The 19251-nt window shown below is 65.9% G+C and overlaps 8 protein-coding genes across 8 annotated transcripts in view; 3 read left to right on the top strand and 5 right to left on the bottom strand.

The window, feature by feature from the left end:
- Positions 1 to 563: 563 nt before the first annotated feature.
- Positions 564 to 1178, bottom strand: EMIHUDRAFT_205805 (hypothetical protein; the record flags this gene model as incomplete). Its single annotated transcript, XM_005778090.1, has 3 exons — positions 564 to 646; positions 841 to 945; positions 1067 to 1178. 3 exons carry the CDS (start codon positions 1176 to 1178, stop codon positions 564 to 566), a joined length of 300 nt encoding a protein of 99 aa, XP_005778147.1.
- A 537-nt stretch (positions 1179 to 1715) lies between these two features.
- On the bottom strand, positions 1716 to 3385 carry EMIHUDRAFT_435146 (hypothetical protein; the record flags this gene model as incomplete). The annotated part of the gene is made up of 6 exons (XM_005778089.1): positions 2972 to 3385; positions 2837 to 2898; positions 2641 to 2702; positions 2333 to 2524; positions 2142 to 2225; positions 1716 to 2036 (listed from the first exon to the last, which is right to left on the bottom strand). Coding segments are annotated over exons 1-6 (846 nt in total), but the record flags the coding sequence as incomplete, so codon positions are not given.
- Positions 3386 to 5838: 2453 nt separating this feature from the next.
- On the top strand, positions 5839 to 7268 carry EMIHUDRAFT_64713 (hypothetical protein; the record flags this gene model as incomplete). Its single annotated transcript, XM_005778088.1, has 4 exons — positions 5839 to 6264; positions 6668 to 6718; positions 6786 to 6887; positions 6978 to 7268. The coding sequence occupies 4 exons, from the start codon at positions 5839 to 5841 to the stop codon at positions 7266 to 7268; spliced, it is 870 nt and encodes a 289-aa protein (XP_005778145.1).
- A 1328-nt stretch (positions 7269 to 8596) lies between these two features.
- EMIHUDRAFT_205802 (hypothetical protein) lies at positions 8597 to 8932 on the bottom strand (the record flags this gene model as incomplete). The annotated part of the gene is made up of 1 exon (XM_005778087.1): positions 8597 to 8932. One exon carries the CDS (start codon positions 8930 to 8932, stop codon positions 8597 to 8599), a length of 336 nt encoding a protein of 111 aa, XP_005778144.1.
- Positions 8933 to 10157: 1225 nt separating this feature from the next.
- On the top strand, positions 10158 to 11624 carry EMIHUDRAFT_205801 (hypothetical protein; the record flags this gene model as incomplete). Its single annotated transcript, XM_005778086.1, has 5 exons — positions 10158 to 10730; positions 10883 to 10958; positions 11138 to 11277; positions 11334 to 11418; positions 11497 to 11624. The coding sequence occupies 5 exons, from the start codon at positions 10158 to 10160 to the stop codon at positions 11622 to 11624; spliced, it is 1002 nt and encodes a 333-aa protein (XP_005778143.1).
- An 852-nt stretch (positions 11625 to 12476) lies between these two features.
- Positions 12477 to 16202, bottom strand: EMIHUDRAFT_450351 (hypothetical protein; the record flags this gene model as incomplete). The annotated part of the gene is made up of 10 exons (XM_005778085.1): positions 12477 to 12641; positions 13870 to 14069; positions 14140 to 14196; positions 14433 to 14563; positions 14635 to 14697; positions 14900 to 15001; positions 15147 to 15228; positions 15305 to 15394; positions 15480 to 15507; positions 15910 to 16202. The coding sequence occupies 10 exons, from the start codon at positions 16200 to 16202 to the stop codon at positions 12605 to 12607; spliced, it is 1083 nt and encodes a 360-aa protein (XP_005778142.1). The 3' UTR covers positions 12477 to 12604.
- An 868-nt stretch (positions 16203 to 17070) lies between these two features.
- On the top strand, positions 17071 to 17625 carry EMIHUDRAFT_205799 (hypothetical protein; the record flags this gene model as incomplete). The annotated part of the gene is made up of 1 exon (XM_005778084.1): positions 17071 to 17625. One exon carries the CDS (start codon positions 17071 to 17073, stop codon positions 17623 to 17625), a length of 555 nt encoding a protein of 184 aa, XP_005778141.1.
- A 1243-nt stretch (positions 17626 to 18868) lies between these two features.
- EMIHUDRAFT_205798 (hypothetical protein) overlaps positions 18869 to 19251 on the bottom strand; it is a gene marked incomplete at both ends in the record, with an annotated part of 1824 nt that continues 1441 nt past the window's right edge. The window contains one exon of the mRNA XM_005778083.1: positions 18869 to 18949. Within this exon, the coding sequence (XP_005778140.1) occupies positions 18869 to 18949 (81 nt within the window). The remainder of the gene's footprint in view (positions 18950 to 19251) is intronic.

Raw genomic sequence — 19251 nt, 5'->3', positions numbered from 1 at the left:
CCGTCGTCGGCCGGCCGCTGGCGTGCACTGCGGTCTCGCTCCCCTCGAGTCTGCTCGTGGAGCTTCTTCTGTGCTCTCTGGCGCTCCGCCATCTGCTGCACGCGTGCATCGCGCTCCTGCTCCCAACGGCTGTGGTCGGCGTTGAACGCGGCCGCATCTGCGTACAGCTTGCCCGGCCCGATTTCCTCCTCGTGTGGTTCGGCCCGCAGCTTCTTGGGCAGAGGCGGCACGTGGACGGTCGAGGCGCCGGCCCCGGCCATGCGGCGGCTCGATCCACCTTGCGATCGACTTTGGCAAAGCGATTGCAGCACGGCCAAGAAGAAAACTCCAAAAAGAAGAAAATCGTACTAACTCATCTGCAGAACCTCGGCGCACGAGCAGCATGTTCCACACTTGCAGCGTCACACCCAAGACCAAGAGACAACAAACTATCTCTCTCTCCCAAGAGGGAGGATCTACGCCACAAACACACATATCGACACACAGACCCTCTCTCTGACTGTCGACGGGCGCCAACCCGACACCACTACCCGGCGCCAGGCGCCGGCAGTGATAGTCGCCACTCACGCGACGCAGCTTTCCTCGCGGCACGTGATGCAGTGGTGTGGCGCTGTCGGTGGCAGCACGTGACTGGTGCGCTTGGCGCCTGGACGCAGCGCGACGGCCGTGTGCGCTGACGAGCGCCAGCGGCGCATTGCCAGCACGATCACGACGCACCGTGGAGTGAGCTTGGACCGGGCCGAAAGCGGGGCCCACCGAGAGGCGCCGCACCGCGGCTTCAAAGGGACATGCGCCAGCGAGGGAACTGGAGCGAGGGAACTGGAGCGCACCGCTCGCCACAAAGCGCAGCCCGGCGCGCCGACACAGCGAGAAGGCGCGCGCCGCCGACCAGCGGCGCCTCGCAACAGTACATTCCGCCCACGGGCAGCAGAACGCTGGGTAGTCCTGAATCAGAGTCTGATTGCATCTCCGACGCGTGGCTCAGACGCGTGCGCGACGCCGCTGGGTCCGTCCGTGCGCCTGGGAGTGTGTGGACCGGCAGGTGAAGCTGTGGCGGCTGGCTCACCGGCGACTCGCTCGACGCTCGCAGCACCCGGCACCGAGGAAACGGCGCAGCCGGTTCGCATCGCAAGCCACCGCTCAGGCCTGCTGGCAGGCTGCTGCGGACCCTGCGGCATCCGCCGGCCAAGCGTGGAGCCGCCAGGGGGGCCAGGGGCCGACCAAAACGATCGTGCCTGGGCAAATTTTCGGGGCGGACAGAAATCGCGGGAGCTGGCTCTGCTTCTTTCAATGATAGGGAAGAACTAAGATCGAGCTCCTGCACTCCGGCCTCGTTACACGTTAGTCGTTTGCTTGGAGATGGCGGCGTAACTGTATAAGCTTAGATGGCGGCGTATAAGGTACACATATACAATGAACAGATACAGGAGCGACACACAAGTCACACACAGACAAGACACTCAAACGGCATTCGGCGGCGGAATCATGGGCGGAATGTCTGCAAATTGGGCAAGCGTCGCCGACGAAGACGCGTCATCCGCCGCGTCTGACTGGAGACCCGACGTGCCGGCGGTGTCGTCGGCGCCCTCTGCTCGATGCAGCCACGTGGACGCGCTCTCCGTCTCGCGGTGCAACCACGCCCGCTGCCGCTGCCGGACGCCCACGAGCGGGCTCTCCTCTTTTCCACTGACGGCGCCGACCTTCGCGGCGGCCGCGGCGGCCGCGGCGGCCGCCGCCGCCCGCAGCTCTTCAGGGGAGCAGCGGTCCTCGGGCGTCGCCCCGGCCTTGTCCAGTATCCGCCGTGCAAGGGCGGAGACCGGGCTGCAAGAGGCGTCGTCGGCGAGAGGCGCAACGTAGGCGGGGGGCGGGGTGGCGGGGCAAGGCTCGACATCGAGCGGGTGTGCGTCGGAGTCGGAGAGGGAGATGCCGCTAGCGTGGGCAATGCTGAGGACGCCGCTCCCGCGAGCCGGGCTGAAGCCGTCGCCCCCGCCTAGCGCGCTCGCTCGACGCTCGGAGTAGTCGATCGAGAGGCTGACCTGATCCGACACCGCGGGTGCGCGCGTGTGTGCTGCGACTCTTCACAGCTCCGAGGCTTTAGGCCGATGTTCGAGGCCGAGGTCAGGCGGAGGCGTGACGCTCACCTCCGAGACGCGGGGAGTTGATGGGCCGCGGCGCGCCTTTGCGGGGAAGGGGCAGCAGGAGGCGCCAGATAACGCCCGGCGGCGCTGCGGAGGTGGGGGGGGGGGGGTAAGGGGAAGGGGAGAGAGGGGGTGAGCGAGAGGAGTGGGAGGTCGTTGGAGTGAGAGAGGGCCGAGAGCGAGCAAACGCTCACCGTGGCGTGGCGCTTGTAGCAAGTCGCGGCGCCGGCGCAAACCAACAGAAGCGCGGAGGCGGGCATGGCAACCAAGAGCAACACGCTCTGCTCGGTGTCCGCGTCGCCGTCGTCCGCCGGCAAAAGATCTGCGCTGCTGCTTTCGGGCGCGGCACACTCGCACGCCAACGAGTGACGCCGTCCGCACGTCACCTAGTCGTAGTAACCTTAGTTCAGACCTGATCCCTGTCCACGCCCAAACGACTAGCGACAGGAACGCGGCTTCACTCCCACAAGGGCCTGGGAGACGGGGGCGCAACGCAAGTCACCTTGCTGCTCGCGCGGCAGTTGGTGGACGAGCGCATGTAGACGGAGCTGACGCAGGAAGTGCCTATGGCAAGGCAAGCTGAACTCCTCCACACTGACAAGTGAGTGGAGGGGGTGCTGCTGGGAGCCGCCATGTGCGCGGCGTCCGATCTGCTGAATGGGAGTTACATGCTGCCACCACTACTAGGCGGGCGGCGCCGGTGCGCTCGCAAAAGGCGGAGCACGAGCCGGTGTCGGTGGCAGCCTTGTAGTAGACGCAGCTGAGGACAGAGGCGGGAGGGGGGGGGGAGGGCTCGGTCGCCAGGCGGTCTGGGAGGTGAGTCCAAGAGGCGCCTGTGGCCGTCGCGGTTGAGGTCGTGGCATGTCTCGAGCGAAGCGTCGTGCCGCAGCACGTGGGCGGCGCAGCGGGCGTCCGACCGGCTGAGGCGGCCGTCGGATGTGGGCGGCAGTGGCAGCATGGAGTAGCACGTGTACTCCTGCGCGTAAGCAGAGGTCCCTGCCGCCGCCTGACCGGAGCTGGTGAGGTAGCGCACGCAACGCGGAAGCCCCGCATTCTTGCAGCCGTCGTGGTTCTCATCAGGGCTAGCGGCCCACGCGATGGCTGCGCAAGTCACTTCGCCTTGGCAGAGCGCCGTGCAATCGAACAACGACTCGCAGCCTTGCGATACCTCGAAAGTGACAGCGTCCGGTTGGCCACCCTCGCGGCAGTAGCCCGTGCCAACAACGAATGCAGGCGCCAAAGGCGGCGGCGGCCGCGTCGGCGGCGGAGGCAGAGGCGGCGGCGGAGGCGGGGTGGAGGACGCACACTCACGCCAGCCCGCGCCTCGGAACAAGGTGGACGAGGTGTCGCTACCGCAGCTCGAGGGGTCGACGACGTAGCAGAACTCGTACGACCCGACGTGTACAGCGCAGCCAGGACGATCTGTAGGCACCCCGCCGCTCACGCCGTCCGACGCGCAGTCGCAAGCGCCTAAGAAGCTCCGAGAAGCGTGAGCTCGGAGAGAGTTCGGCGAGGGGTTCGCGGGAGCGGCGGCAAGCGGCACCCAGAGCCTCCCCCGCGCAGCCGACCACCCGCACCGCATCTACGTACTCCCAAGCCGCAGAGTCTGTCCGCGACGTGAGGCGTATGCGGCTCGTGAGGGCGGTTGGCGCGAGGAGCGAGATGACCTTGTCGAAGCCGCAGGCCGTGTCGTCCCCGCCCTCCCACGCCACCGCCCACCCCCCTCGACCCGCCTCGGCCTGCGTCCACGCCTCGACCCTCTGCAGGAAGCCGGCCGCCTCGCGCGGGTTGGCGTGCTCGCGCACCGCCACCTCCGCCACCCGCACCGGCGAGGCGAAGGACACGGTGAGCTGGTACGTGCCTTGGTCCCGCCGGGCGGGCGCCCACGAGCCTGCCTTCAGCGTCGCGCAGTCGCCCTCGTTGTGCGAGGGCGGGCCGACCGCCTCCTCCTCTGCCCAGTCTCCGCCGTACTCGGACGACGCGTACGCCTCTGCCGCGTACTGCGTCACCTATAGCCGAAGTCGACGTCGAAGTGTGCCCGAAGTGTGCCGAGATATGACCGCCCTCTCTCCGCGCAGCCAGACCTCGTCGCACGCTGGCGCAGCACACTCGCACGCCCACGCGTTGGTCACCCAGCACGCCACCCCAACCGTCCCTCCGGAGCCTAAGGCAAGGTAAGGGTAAGGTCAACTCCTCCGCACACAATAAGGCGGTGGGGCGAGGCGGCCCTCCCCGGAGCCTATACACCGCCCCCCGAGAGGTAGCCGAGACATGCCCGAGATGTGACCCCCCCTTTCAAAGAGGGATAGAGGCGCGCACGCCGCGGCCGGTGGACACGCACACGCCCCATGTCCATGCCCATGTGCTCCGCTCTCGGCTAATCTCGGGTTGATCTCGCGCCGCAATCGGTGGGCGAGCTCATGTAGACGGAGCTGACGCAGGAGGTGCCTAAGGCAAGGCAAGGCAAGCTGAACTCCTCCACACAGGTGAGTGGAGGGGGTGCTGCCGGGAGCCGCCATGTGCGCGGCGTCCGATCTGCTGAATGGGAGTTACATGTTGCCACCACTACTAGGCGGGCGGCGCCGGTGCGCTCGCAAAAGGCGGAGCACGAGCCGGTGTCGGTGGCAGCCTTGTAGTAGACGCAGCTGAGGACAGAGGGGGGAGGGGGGGGGGGGGCGTCCACTGATGCCACGCTACAAACCAAACAGTCTCCACCGCCCGCGCACGGTGCACGCACACGGCGCGCACATGACACACGCGTACATTCGATCACCATCAGGAAGGAAAGGACGGCTCCACCTCGACGACGTGGAACTCGACGCGGTCGCGCACGAGCCTGTGCGTCTCGCCCGTAGGGTGCATGTACGTCAGGGGCGGGTACAGAAACTCCTTCTCGTGCGGGAAGGCAGAGAAGGCACTTATGTCCACGCCCGTGTTCAAAAGTGCACGCGTGCCCCTTACCAGCGGAATTTCCGACGCCGTTCCGGCGCCACTTATGGGAAGAGGCAAAACATGCAGCACTCAGCCTTCCCTCCCCCTCCCGGATGGAAGTACTACCTGAGCTCGACCGTGCTTGACTTCGCTGTTCAGATGGGAAGCGGTAACCCACGGTGATATGGCCGCATGTGATGAGTGCTTGGGCTATCTCGGATCAAGTAGTCAACGTTTTGGGGCGTCGTCGGAGTCTGTCTGTTCATTCACAATCTGCTCTGCGATGGCCGTGCGAAGAACGACTGAGATATGCTTCTTTCCCCTTCTTTTGGTAACGCAACGAAGAAGAGATCATGGGCGGCAGACGTCAGCTGCAGCAGGGCAGCACGATGGTAGTGCCCTGCTGCAGCCTGGCCTGACATGCACAGGGCGAACAGAGACGGTACTATCGTCCGGCGCTCGTCACCGAACCTGGGCGAACTTCGACCGCCGCCACAGCTCGCCACGGAGCACGCTGCAGCGACAAAATGTTGACTTTACTAAGTTGAGGCTGGTCGAGAGGACGAGGCTGCCGTGCGAGCCGGCAGCAGGCCGGCTCGGCGTGGACTGCCGCGGCGACTTTTATGGGCTTCTCTGTTCATAGTACCGTATACGGTACTATGGTTTACCCACACTAACCGAGTACACCACACTAGCGAGTAGCGAGTGGGCAACTCGCGCGGCGGCGCAGGTCGCCTATTCTCTCCCTCCGACGGCAAGCCACTGGTACATGGCTCTCCAAGACCCGCGACGCTCCTCGGAGCCGTCGTGGCGCGCGGCCGTCGGCAGCTCGTCCGCCGACGGCATTCGCCGCGCAAAGCTCGCCCGCCTTGCGCTCGCCGCTGCCGTCGTGTGCCTGGGCCTCGGCCTCGGTCTCGGCCTGCCGTCGGAGCGGCGGCCAAGCGGCTCTTGCCCAGCATCCATCTCGGGCGGCCTGTCTGGTGTCCTCGGCTGGACGTATTTCGCGGCGTGGTCGGCGTCCTTCTACCCGCAGGCGATACAAAACTATGTGCGCCGTTCGGTGGTCGGGCTGTCGTTCGACTTTGCGCTGCTCAACCTGATTGCGTTCGGCTGCTACTCGGCCTTCAACCTCGCCCTCTTCCTCTCCCCCACCGTGCAGGCCGAGTACGCCGCGGCTCACCACAGCAGCAGCGCGGTGGGCGAGAGCAGATTTAACTTACATATTCGCCACCTATCCTACCCAGCGAGAGCGAAGAGCAGATGTCACCGTGACCTGGCGAGTCCGCGGCGGAAGCGAGATCGCACCACGCGCACCACAACTGCAGCGCGGCGAGATGTAGCCGAGATACAGCCGAGAGGTTAGCAGAGGCTGGTCCTGCAGCTGCAGGCTCGGTGAGCTCGGTGAGACACAACCGAGGTATACCCGGGGCTGGTCCTCGCGGCGCACCACAGCAGCGGCGCCGCGCCAACCGACCCGACGCCTCCCTCGCGCCGCGAGTGCCGAATCCTCCACGCCACCACCCGATCTCACGCCACCACCCGGGACCAGGTGCGGCCAACGATGACTTGGTGGCCTCACAGCCAATGCACAAGAACAGGTGCGGCCGAACGACGTCTTCTTCGCGCTGCACGCGCTGCTCATCTCCGCCGTGACGCTGCTGCAGGCCTCTTGCTCTACGAGTGCCGAAAGCAGCCCGTCTCCGCACCGCCTCTGAGCCGCCTCTGGACCTGCCCCAGGTCTTCCTCTACGAGCGGGGAGGCCAGACTTTCTCCCTCCCCGCGAAGGCCGCCTCCGCAGCCATTCTGCTCGGCGCGGCGGTTGGCGCGGGCCTAGCGGCGGCTCGTCCGGCACGCTTGCTGGGCTGGCTCGCCGGCAACCTTCCGAGAGCTCTCGGAGCCTTGCTGTAGGCTCGCCCGATACGGTGGCTCGACTGGCTGGCGTACCTCAACGCGCTCGCCGCGGTCAAGCTGGGCGTGACGCTGGTCAAGTACCTGCCGCAGCTGCTGCTGAACGCGCGCCGCCGCTCGACTGCCGGCTGGTCCTCTCCGGACCTTCTCTGGGCCCTCTCTGAACCTCCTCTCAACCGTCCTAGGCGCGCCGCCGCTCGACTGCCGGTTGGTCGATCGACAACGTTTGCCTCGACTTGCGCGGCGGAGGGTCGCGGCTTTCCACTTATGCCTCGCGCCCTTCTCGTTTAGGTGTGCCTCGACCTGTGCGGCGGCTTGCTCTCGCTGACGCAGCGGCGGCTCGACGCGGGCTGCTCTTCACACCCTCTCTGTCGAACCCGCGCATCTTTCTGTTCAGGCAGCTGTTGCTCGACGCGGGGTGCTCGGACGACTGGAGCGCGGCGAGCGGAGAGCCGCTCTAGTGTACGGCCCGCGCACTTCTCTGGCTATGACCCACCCCTCTCTCTCGCAGGTGAGCGGGGACCCGGTCAAGTTTGGGCTCGGGCTCGTGTCGATCGTCTACGACGGACACCTCTGTCTAGATGCCCCGACCAGCTGACCCATCCTCAAGCTAGCGCACTCGAGAACACGGGCACTCGTTCGTGTGTGCTAGCCTGAGGATGGGTCAGCTGGTCGGGGCATCTAGACAGAGGTGTCCGTCGTAGACGATCGACACGAGCCCGAGCTCAAACTTGACCGGGTCCTTGCTCACCAGTGTGAGAGGGGGCTGGGGACCGGCACGCCGCCTCTGCTGCCGGCGGCCGGAGCCAGCCCAGCGAGCGAGGCCGCCCGCCGCCAGAGAGCCGCAGGCCGTGGGACAGCGCCGCCGGCGTGCACAGCCTGAATCTCTCTGGACACGTCTCTCGCGTGAACAGGCTCGGGCGCGAGCGCCGGCAGCGGGCTGCTGGAGCGTCTCTCGCCGCAACCCGAGCCTGTGGCCGATCCCGAGGCGGCGGCGACCGGCGAGGTGGGGGGCTAGGCCTACGGCCCGCAGTCATCCCGTTTCTCCCGCGTTTTGTCGCGCCATGTCCCGTGCGCGACGCCGGTAATGGGGAGCTATGATTGCTATGTGTATGACTATGTGTGCCCAGACGCCAGAGGGGAGAGGCGAGACGCGGGGCGCGGGGGCCGTGCCCGTGAGGTGCCTGGTCGCTGGTGCTCGAGAGCGCGTCGAGTCATGAGTGGTGGCGGCAAAAGCCACTTTGTTGTGCTGTTTCAACTGTACTGTGCTGTCATGGTTGGTTGTACTCGACAAACTGGTGTACACACACATTGAACAGGGCGGACAATTTGTGCTCTCCATTTCGGGCATGCGTGAGGGCATGCGTGGCGTGAGGGCATGCGTGAGAGGGCCACGTGTGGGAAGGGGGGGCGGGGACTAGCGCTCCCAGATGCATCCAGCGGCACGCGTCTACCGCGGCGCTCTCACAACGATCTACTAGATCTACTGTACACGCATCGCGCAGTGCCAGCACCGGTGCCGGTCTCACGACGTCCGACCAGCCCACGGCGTGGGGAAGGAGCGGCACAGCGGCAAGCGACGCCCCATCCGACCCCCACTGCTCGCCAATTCCTCGCGACTAACGAGCTGAGGCCCACTGCTCCGCCGCCACGGACGCCACCTCGTCCAGATCTTCAAGCTCGTCCACAAGCATCGCAAACTCGTCCTCCACCATGTTAAAGCCCGAGTCGAGGTCGCTGGAGCTGCTCGAGGCGGACAGGGCGGGCGTCTCGGGCGGCGAGTCGTCCCGCCAGAGGACCCCTTGGCCGTGGGAGAACTTGTGCAGAGGCTCGGTCATAGGGTTTTTTGCGGCCAACATCACTCGCATTTGGAGAAGGCAGGCATGCCGGAAGGCGCGCTGCGGGTCCTCTCGCTGCAGCTTGATCCCTGCCCGAACGGCCTGGACGACGGCCATGGCGTTTGGGGCCGAAGCGCTCGCTGTATCGTCCTCGCGGCGCCTCTTCACCATTGTATATTTGGCCTCAGTCGGTCCGGATCTCTCATCGGATCTCTACGAAACAAATGATGGTGCGAAAAATGAGAAGAGTCGTCCAGGGCCTTGCGCGACCTTGCGCGAGGAGAGCTCGATAAACTCGAGGGGCCAAAATATGCCGCGAGGAGGGCAGAGTTGCGCCGAAAGGCGGGAGAAGCTGAGGGAGCGGCAGGCGGCGGCGCCGTCCGTCGCAGAACGAGGCAGACAGAGGAGAGCAACGCGACAGAGGATCAAGCGACAGAAGAGAGAACGACGAGAGTGGGACGACCGCGAGGTGGCATGAAGGTTGCAGCGAGAATCGGCGAGGGACTGTGCGAAGAGAGATAGGAAGAAGCAGACGCCCAAGGGCTAGGGTGGGCGACGGCTAGCACCCACTCCTCTCCTTAAAATCCCTGTGTGGTGGCGGCGTGCCGTCCTCCCACTCCTCCCTTGGGTTGTCTGTTTTCTTTCTTTATTTCTGCTCTCCGCCGAGCAAGTGGGCCTGTCGGCTCGCTCCAGCCTTCGAGCTTCGTCTACCCTGATCCCTGTCAGGGTTCGAATGATCTGTTTTGCTGCCCGAACGGCCGCGAGGCGGCGCCTCCTCCGCTCGCTCGCTCGCGGAGGAAGGAGGCGATCGAACCTTCGATGAGCCACCCGAACCTTCTTTTGTTGTAAAATTCTAGGCGACCGCCCGTGTTGTAGGCTCGTCGAAGTTAATTGAGTAGTTACAGAAAGAAAGAAAGAAAACAGACACAAGGGAGGGATGGGAGGACGGCACGCCGCCACCACAGGGATTTTAAGTAGTTACAGAAAGAAAGAAAGAAAACAGCGTCGGAGGGAGGGATGGGAGGACGGCACGCCGCCACCACACAGGGATTTTAAGGAGTGTGTGGTTACAGGACGATCGGAGGGGTCCCGCACCATGCGGAATCGACCCTGTCAAGTGCCGCGGTGTGAGAAAAAATCGCGGGCGGGCGCGCGGTGCGGTGCGGCGTGTGCGTGTGTGCGACTGCGACAGGGGACCGCTCGAAAGGGACCATTGGGCTTGTACTATTAACAACGAAGGCGCTCTCAAAAAAAAGAAAAAATCTCCGGATTGCTTGGTCTCTGGTTTGCCCGTCAGCAGCAGCAAGTGGGCCCGTCACCCTGCCGTCACTCTCCAGCCATTATGCGTGTGCACACGGTGCTCCTCGTCGCCTGTAGCGCGAGCTCGTCTCGTGGCTTGCTCTGCGACTGCGCCGCAGAGCGGGCATGCCAGAATCGTGACGCCCGGTTAGCGACCATCTCTCGTGAGATACGGCAGCACGCGTCAGTCGACGAGTGGCCGCTCTCGAGGAGGCTCTTGTCGGGCGAGAACGAAGCAGCAGCTTTGGTCCAAGGGCACACGTACGACGGCGGCGATTGCTACTCCTTTTGCTGCCTCAAACCCTCCCGCCGTGCACCGTCCTCGCCTGCGTCGGTGATCAAGGCGCTCTGCCGCACTTTTGTGTTCATTGCCGGCGTTGCGCTCTTCCTCGGCTACTGTGCCATCCTCGCCACGGGCCAGCCAGACTCTCCCGCCCTCTCGGCAAAGGCTGCGGCGGAGGAGACCATGCGCAGGAGAGCGGTGGCGGAGGAGCTGCTGCATGCGGCCGCAGCGAGGGAGGGCGTAAAGCCGCCACAGCCGTTCATAGTGAAGGTGGACTCAGACTCCGCGCCTCCGCCTCCGCGTGCGTTCCTGTGGTCCCTCGTCTGGGACGCGGTCATGCCACGGCTTCAAGCTGTGGCGGCGCTGCAGGGCAACGAGCGGCCTGATGACTCACAGCCCGCACCCCGCGCACCGCCCGCTCCCCTCCCACCTCCGTCGCCGCCCAGCTTGCCACCCCGCCGTGACTCCGTTTGCCGGGTGCTCAGCACGCTGTGGAGTGCCGACCGGGGGCGGGGCTCATTCTCCGCCGCTGGAGCACGAGCACCGACCGCCTCACCCAACGTGTGTCTCTGACGCAGAGCCGAGGACAAACACACAATGTATGGTATGAACAGTAATAAATAATCATTTTTTATGACTGGAATAGAGGTCGGTAAAGAAAGAAAGAAAACACGATATAGAAGAAGTGCTTTCGCTGTGTGGTATGCACATGCTCTCTCTCGCCGCCCTCTCGCTGTCAGCTGCCGGCTTCTTCGCGTCGTCCGCGACATTGAGCCGCACCGCTGACGCCGGCCGCGCCGGCACGCCGATCAGCCTCGCCAACGCCGTGACCAACGGAATGCTTCCCGGCAGCAAGTTTTGTCTCAACGTGAACCAGAAGGTTGCGTGAGGTCGGAGCGGCGCGACGAGTTCATCGCCTGTATACGCGACAACCAGAAGGGAACGCTCTCTACTGAGCCGCTCGCTGTGGAGTACGTATGGGGAGAGGACGTGGACCAGCCGAACACCTTCCACTTCTACGGTGAGACGCTTCCCGGCTCCGAGCCCTGCCAGGAGGACCAAGCCAGCCCTCTCACCCTTCTTCCCCCGTTGCACTCAGAGAAGTACGAGGGCCGACGGGGCTTCGAGGCACATCAGGCGACGCCGCACTTTGCAGCATGGGAGGTGTTCGCGGCGAGCGACCCGTTCACGAGTCCACCGGTCGTCGAGTTCTACGAGGAGATGTGAGATAGGCTGAGGACTTAGTAAAGTCGAGAGCAGCAGTGCCTGGTGCTGATGTGGCATAATATGCAACAATAATGCGATGCTATCTCCCGGCTTTTTGAAACATGATCCCTCAAGGAGTCGAATTATGCGGTGGCACACAAAAAAAGAGAGAGATAAACCCCCGCGCCCCCGCGCGCCGCGGGCGGCGCGCGCCGGTTCGCGGTTCCAAGCAGGCAGCGGGTCTCGGCTCGGAAGTGGTGGCGGCGAAGGCAGCGGCGAGGGGGCGGGTGGCAATGGCGGAGGAGACGGCGGCGCTGGCGGTGACGGTGGGAGTGGCGGAGGCCCTGGCGGCGGTGGCCGTGCCGGGGGGGGCATATGCTTATCAATGGTGGGGGCGGTGGTGACGATAGCCGTGCCGGTGGCAGCAGCGGCAGCGGTGGTAACGAGGGGGGGGGCGGCGGACTGGGAGGCGGCGGGGAGGGTGACTCCCCGAAGAACCTCTCTGGCTTCGTCGGAGGCGGCAGCGGCGGCGGCGAGGGACGCACCGGCGAGGGCGGAGGAGGTGTGGGCGAGGGTGGAGGCGAGGGCGGGGGTGGGATCTGGGAATGGCGGTGGCCGTGGGGGCGGCGGGAACGGCGGTGGCTTTGGATATGTGATCGGCGGCGACGTCGAGGGCGGAGGTGGGGGTGGGGGCGAAGGCGAAGTCGGCGGGTGTGCGGTGGCGGCGGCGGATACTGACGTACGGGGGCGGCGGCGGCGGCGGTCCCCGCGGTGGCGGCGGCGAAGGCGGCGGCGGCAAGGGCTGGGGCGGCGGCGGCGGCGACGGCGGCGGTGGAGACAGAGGGCGGCGGTGGCGGTAGTGGATGGGGTGGAGGGCTACCGGTCTTTTAAGTTTTCGCGCGCACAGCTCCACAGCACGCGCGCGAGCGTGCACACACAGCTCACACGTCACAGCGGCCCGCAGAGCTTCCCGTGCACTGAGGTGCGATGCCCGGGGGGTTTCAGCCCCCTTCAGCCACAGCCTGACCTCGCCGCAGTCTGAGCCCTGGCCTCGACACCTCGACACCAAACCTCGACACCGACTCGACACCTCGACAACCCATGCCAACTCGACAAACTCGACACCCCTCGACACCCCTCGACACCATCTAGGCTGAAACCATGCTCGTCCGTGTCAAGGTGCCAAACTCGACACCTCGACACCCCTCGACACCCCTCGACACCCCTCGACACCGCTCGACACCGCTCGACACCGCTCGACACCGCTCGACACCTCTGATGATCCTAACACAGCAGAGACGTAGACCCATTGGAGTCACAGAGTTAGAAATCAGGGTTGCAGCAGCAATCAAACTTGGCTGGCAGTACTTTCATCCCTGAGTTGCAGCCTCTCAAGTTCTAGCTCAAGTTGCAGCTCAGTTGCACCCCTGTTGATGCAGCAAACATGGCAGTACTCAGGTAGCCCTAAGGTGCTGCACAGCACCTTGTACAGTGGCAATGAATCCTCACACCAGTGAGCTTGTGCCATGAGTGCAGACCTGTGGTCCATTGCGCTTTGTGCACTGGCGACGATGCAACGGCGACGCTGCAGCGGCGGCGACGCTGCTGCGATGGGGTACTGTAGCCCTTAGCTGCTGGACAGCACCTTGTGCAGTGGCAATGTCCACTGACTCATGGCACCAGCCTTGTGCCATGAGCGCTGTGGTCAGTTGCGCTTTGTGCGCCGGTGACGCTGCAGCAGCGACGCTGCTGCAGCAGCGACGCTGCTGCGGTGCTGCGCCTGCACAGCACCTTGGTGCACAGTGGCAATGACTCCCGGCACTTGATGTCCGCGCAAATGTCCACAGAGAGTATACTGGTTGTGCTCAGGTTGTGCTACATCAACAGGGTGCAACTGAGGCTGCAACTAAGGGATGAAACAGCTTTGCAACTGCTGCCCAACTTTTGTTGTATGTTGATGGGCTGCAACTGCATCCCCACCTTGGACACCTCGATACCTCAGACGCCTCTTGACAACACTCGACACCCGCTCGACACCCGCTCGACACCCTCGACACCCTCGACACCCTCGACACCCTCGACACCCCTCGACACCCCTCGACACTCCTCGACACGGACAAGCATGGTTTCAGCCTCGACAGGCCTCGACAGGCCTCGACAGGCCTCGACAGGCCTCGACAGGCCTCGACACCTCTATCCCTCGACAGCAGCTCGACACCCTCGACACCGGGCCTCGACACCTCGACACCAGGGCTCAGGCCGCAGTGTCACTCTGTGCAGCTCGGTGCCCGGCAGGCCGAGAGGCAGCGGCAGCGCCTCCCTCTCGAGGCTTGCCGTGCCATCGAGCCGGCGAAGAAACTCGGCGAGCCGCGCCTGGCGGTGCGTCGCAGTGAGATAGGCGGCGGCGGAGGGGGCGGCGGCGGCGAGCAGCGCTTGCAGCGTGGCGATGAGCGGATCAAAGAGGACCTGAATCACGGGCGCGGGGCGTGAGCGGCTCTGCTGGCAGTGAGCCGACCGTCGTCGAGGGTGCGCGCGCCTCCCAAAACACGCAATCGGCGGCGAGGATGAGGTCCCACCCCCCGGCCAGCAAGGCCTGGTCACGGCGGGGCGGCGTGAGGCGCGCGTCAGAGGCGCAGGGCCATGTGACGGCTCCACCCCGACGCAGTAGGGGAGGGGAGGGGAGGGGGAGGGGGGGGGAGGGGAGGGGGAGGGGAGGGGAGGGGAGGGGAGGGGAGGGAGAGGAGGAGAGGAGAGGGAGGAGAGGGAGAGAGGAGAGGAGAGGGGGGGGGAGAGGGGGAGAGGAGGAGAGCATGCGGGAGCACGCGGCGCCTCAGGGAGAGGCTGCGTCCAATCGAGAGAGGCAACCTCGACGCCGTCTCCCTCCAGCCGATTGAGCGCCGCGTTCCGCCGCAGCAGCGGCAAGTTCTCGGGGAGGTCGGTGAGCGCCACGTGCGAGGCTCCTAATCTCGGGCCATCTCGGCTGACCTCGCGTATCTCGGGCGGGTGGGCGAGTGCCACGTGGCACAGGCGCCGAGGACTGCGCCGCTCATGCCCGCGAGTCCTGTGCCCGCGCCGAGCTCGAGGACGCGCGAGCCTGGGGGGTGAGGCAGGAGCTGGCTGAGGGAGGGGGGGGGGGGGGGGGGGGGGGGCGAAATAAAAGGGGACCGCCCCCCTGCGTGAAAATACTAAGGAGGACCCCCGGGTCAGGCACGGGGGGGACGCCTTGCGTGCGGCGCCCGCTCGAGCGCCCGCCGCAAGAGCGAGGGGTCTACGCCCCGCATCTAGACGCACGGCACCCGCCACCTCGCCGCCCCGCTCCTCCATCGCCCGCAGCATCGCATACGCGCTCGGCCACACCTTGGCCGCCGTCACGGCGGGCACCACCTCGCCGTCGGCGCCTGGCCACAGGGAGGGGACTGCAGCTGTGAAGGACCTGCAGCTGTGAAGGGCCTGCAGCTGTGAAGTGGTATCACGGCTGGCTCTCGGCTGGCTCTCGGCTGTACGTCGCCCAGATCTCGCCCATATCTCGGCTGTATCTCGCGCCTCGAGGCACAGCCTGCAGCGGCGCCGTGCGCTGCTCCAGCCGCAAGTAGCGGCCGGCGACGTAGTAGCCAGGGTGGGGCACCTGTCCGCAACTTGAGCTGTGAGCGGCGCCTGGTCAGCAGCGCGGCGACGTGTAGCGGTGGCCGGGGCGGGCCAACCTCGCTGTACAGGTTGCCGAACCTCCACAGCGCGGGAAGCAGCGAGCGATCTGTCGCCGCCCGCACGGGGGCATCGCGCGCAAACGCCGCCTGTTCACGGACAGAGGGCGTGAACGGCGTGTCTTCACAGCCGTCTGACCGCGCGAGGGAAAGGGCCGCCGGAAGGATGGTCCACCGCCGCAGCCTCGCGCCGTCTGCTGTCGCTGCAGAAGGGGCATCGCCTCCTGCCTCTCCTCCCGCCTCCTCTCCTCCCGCCTCCTCTCCTCCCGCCTCCTCTGCTCCCGCCGCCTCTGCCGCCGCCGCCTCTCCCGCCGCAACGCCTCCTCCCGCCTCCTCCTCTCCCCCCTCCTCGACCGACAGCCGCAGCTCTGCGCCGTCGAGGGACAGCAGCAGCAGCACCTGCGGCAGCCCGCGCGCAGCGGCCGGCTCTCGCAGCTCGACGCTGCGCCTGTGTGGCAACGGGGGCGGCGGCGGCGGTGGTGAGGGCAGCAGTGACGGCAGCGGCGAGGCTGCGCGAAGCGTCACGACTCCAGTGGAGTGGGAGGCAGGAATGGAGTGGGAGGTGGCAGTGGTGAGGAGGCAGCGGCGAAGCTGGCAGCGGAGACCGCCTGCCAAGAGCAAAGTTTCCCGCCGCTGCATACCGGAGGCCGCAGAGCAGCTCGAGCTCGAGGGCTGGCTGGCGCGGCCGCGACGAGGTGAGGAGCACCCGGCCAGACGCCGGTAGCGCCGAGCCGCGAGGGATGATGACGGCAAGGACATCGTCGTGCGAGCGGAGGCCAATGTCAAAGAGCGTGCGGTTGCGGCTGTCGACGGGTAGCTCGGAGAGCGTCGGCGGCCCAGATGGCGTGCAGGTAGGCGGTGCGGGCGCCACAGCGCTAGGGAAGATGAGCGGAACCATGGACCGCTCTGCTGAGACCGCGCAGGGCCGGCGAGAGAGGCCCCTCAGGGGACCTGGCCGACCCCCCAGGAGCGCCAGCCGGCCGACAGCAATAGGCGACCGCGCCGCAGCGCGAGACAATCGGGGCGTGATTTCTTTTTCGTTGCGTTGCCAAAAGAATTCTACGAACACAAGCCCCTCTCACAGCAGACTGGCACGAACTAGCACCACAAAAGGCACAGCGTTACCAAAAGAAGGGAATGATGGCATATCTCAGTCGTTCTTCGCACGGCCATCGCAGAGCAGATTGTGAATGAGATGATGGAGGCGCTCGCCGCGTGCGGCGATTGAGCGCCTGCTGTGTGTGTGTGTGGTGGGTGGGGGGGAAACACGTGTGAACACAGTGTCAGAGCGCCTCCCTCTCTCTCCGGCTGCGCGCCTGACCGGTGCGGCCTCCGAGTCGGCGTCTAGCGCGCGCGATAAGGTTTTTGCTCGCCTTCCCTGGGATCCCGTGTTGCGTGACTCTGTGCGATTTCGGGCCCGGGGTTGTGCGTTTATAGTCGCTGCTTCGACTGGTTGCTAATGCTACAGCAGCAGCCAGTTCCCTGCTACTCACAATCTCCCCAAATCGTTGACTACTTGATCCGAGATAGCCCAAGCACTCATCACATGCGGCCATATCACCGTGGGTTACCGCTTCCCATCTGAACAGCGAAGTCAAGCACGGTCGAGCTCAGGTAGTACTTCCATCCGGGAGGGGGAGGGAAGGCTGAGTGCTGCATGTTTTGCCTCTTCCCATAAGTGGCGCCGGAACGGCGTCGGAAATTCCGCTGGTAAGGGGCACGCGTGCACTTTTGCCGCGTGGGCAGCCCGCTTCACCTCTCCGTCAATGGCCATGGCGTCACGCTCCGGCAAGCGCGCCCGCACCGAGAGCGACGGCAAAGGCGGCGAGGAGGGCGAGCCCGTGGCGGTCGCTGCCGGCTTCGAGGCGCCCATCTTTGGCGCGCGCGCCGTCGGCCAGGTCACCACGCTCGTGCTCGAGGGCGAGGACAGACCTCTGGCGTCGAGTTGCATGGCGTCGCAAGCGATCACGCGGACGGCTGGTACGATACGACTGGGTCTCGGTGCTGCACGTCTCGTCGGCTGGGCGCGTGCGCACCGTTGCAACCTGCGAGGACTGCCGCGGTATTTTCGTCAGCTGGGACGGCAGCGCAAAGTTTGTGGCGGACGCCGGCAACGCGACGACCGTCGGGTGGAGGTGGCGACGGGTGCTGTGACGACGCTCGCGGGTAGCAGCGAGGAAGGCGATGCAGACGGCGTGGGCGGTGCGGCGCAGTTCAGCGAACCATACAGCCTCGCCGTGAGCCTGGACGGCAGCGCGCTGTTTGTGGGAGACTGCGGCAACAACAAGATCGGCGGGTGGAGGTGGCGACGGGTGCTGTGACGACGCTCGTGGGTAGCGGCGAGGAAGGCGATGCAGACGGCGTCGGCGATGCGGCGCATTCAAGAACCCAATGGGCGCCGTAATCAGCCCGGACGGCAGCGCGCTGTTTGTGACCGACTACGGCAACCACAAGATCCTCAAGGAGGGGGCCGCCCCGAGCTTGAAGGCGCGAGATGCCCCTCCTCGCCACACGCCGCTCCCCGCCCAATGCTCACCGCGGCTCCCCTCGCGTGCAGTGGCTCATGGTGGACAATGAGAACAAATAGCAGCTGGTGGCCGTGTGCAAGGAGCGCGGCATCGAGCTGTTCTGAGCCTCTCCAGCCCCGGCCGGGTGGCGAGGGCGCGGGGCCCGGCGAGACCGACGCGCGAGCACGGCAGAGAGCAACAGGTGCGGCGGCGGAGCACGACGTACCGCGGTGAGGGCGCGTGCGTGGGTTTGGGGGGGGGGGACGGGGGGGGGTCTGCGACTCTCGGCGCGCTTGGGACAAGAGCGTCGGAGCGAGCGAGAGGGCGGGCGAGAGTGTGGGGTTAGAGGCTGGGTTGGGCGAGAGACACACAACCGAGAGACAGTCGCGAGTTGGATGGGGCACTGCCTGAGGCCTAAAGCCGAGGGTTCTTGAACTGGTTGGTGGTTGTGGCTGAAGAGTGTGCCAAGGTGTGCGTATTTTTTTAACGTCATTGTTTATTTACTGGTCCGTCGACGATGTGCATCAATGTCCATCCGATTCATTCATCGCGGGTGGGCTGGCCAGTGCGTGGTCGTTTCTGGTTCGGCGCGCGGTGGGCGCGGCGGTCTGGCTCTGGGGCCCCGAAGCCAACAAGGCTGAACGAGTACAATAGAGGAGCTGTGAGCGCTCGAAACCTAACTGACATGCAACAAGACAACACGTCGAACAGAGAGATTACACGGCAGAGGACACTGGTCAGTGCACGCAGTGGGTCACGGCAGCGGGTATACAGACTACAGATACAGTGCATGCGAGTTGCGACAAGAAAGACTGCATGGGAATACATTCCACGTGGGGAGCGGCACGTTGGTGGAGACACTCGGCGAGAAGCGTACAAAAGACGGGGCCACGCGGGAGCGTGAGCTGTACAAGGCGGCGGCCGCGCAAGGGCTACATGGCGACGGGTAGGGTAGGGCCGGCACGGCGCTCTAGGAGAGCTCCAGGGGGCGCTCCGATATGCTGTACACGCGCACGCGCCGCCGCCGCTCGAGGGAGGCGAGACCAGCAGCTGCCCGCTAGACGGAGAGGAGGGCGCCGAGCACGTCAAAGGGGCTCGACGGCCGCGAGGTGCCGATCTCGACGCGCAACGTGCCGATCTCGACGCCCGAGATTGCGCCGCACGCGTCGCGGAGCTGCAGCAAGCCGCCGCATGCCCCCCCGCCGCATGCCCCCCCGCCGCCCAGCCTCCCGCCGCCCGGCCTCTCGCCGCCCAGCCCTCCTCCGTACGACTCGGCCAGCAGCGCCGCGAGCGACTCGTGCGGGCGAGAGTGGGGCGACAGCCCGCGCCCCGGCGCCGCCTCGCCGCCCGCCTCGCCCAGAGGCGGGAGGGAGTCGTACGACGCGTGCAACGCGAAGGCGACGCCGCCGTCGCAACCGGCCCAAGCGGGGGGGCGGGGGG

The sequence above is a fragment of the Emiliania huxleyi genome (assembly GCF_000372725.1).
Source record: "Emiliania huxleyi CCMP1516 unplaced genomic scaffold EMIHUscaffold_25, whole genome shotgun sequence".
In the NCBI taxonomy this organism is placed as follows: domain Eukaryota; phylum Haptophyta; order Isochrysidales; family Noelaerhabdaceae; genus Emiliania; species Emiliania huxleyi.
This window is presented reverse-complemented; position numbering and strand designations above follow the sequence as displayed.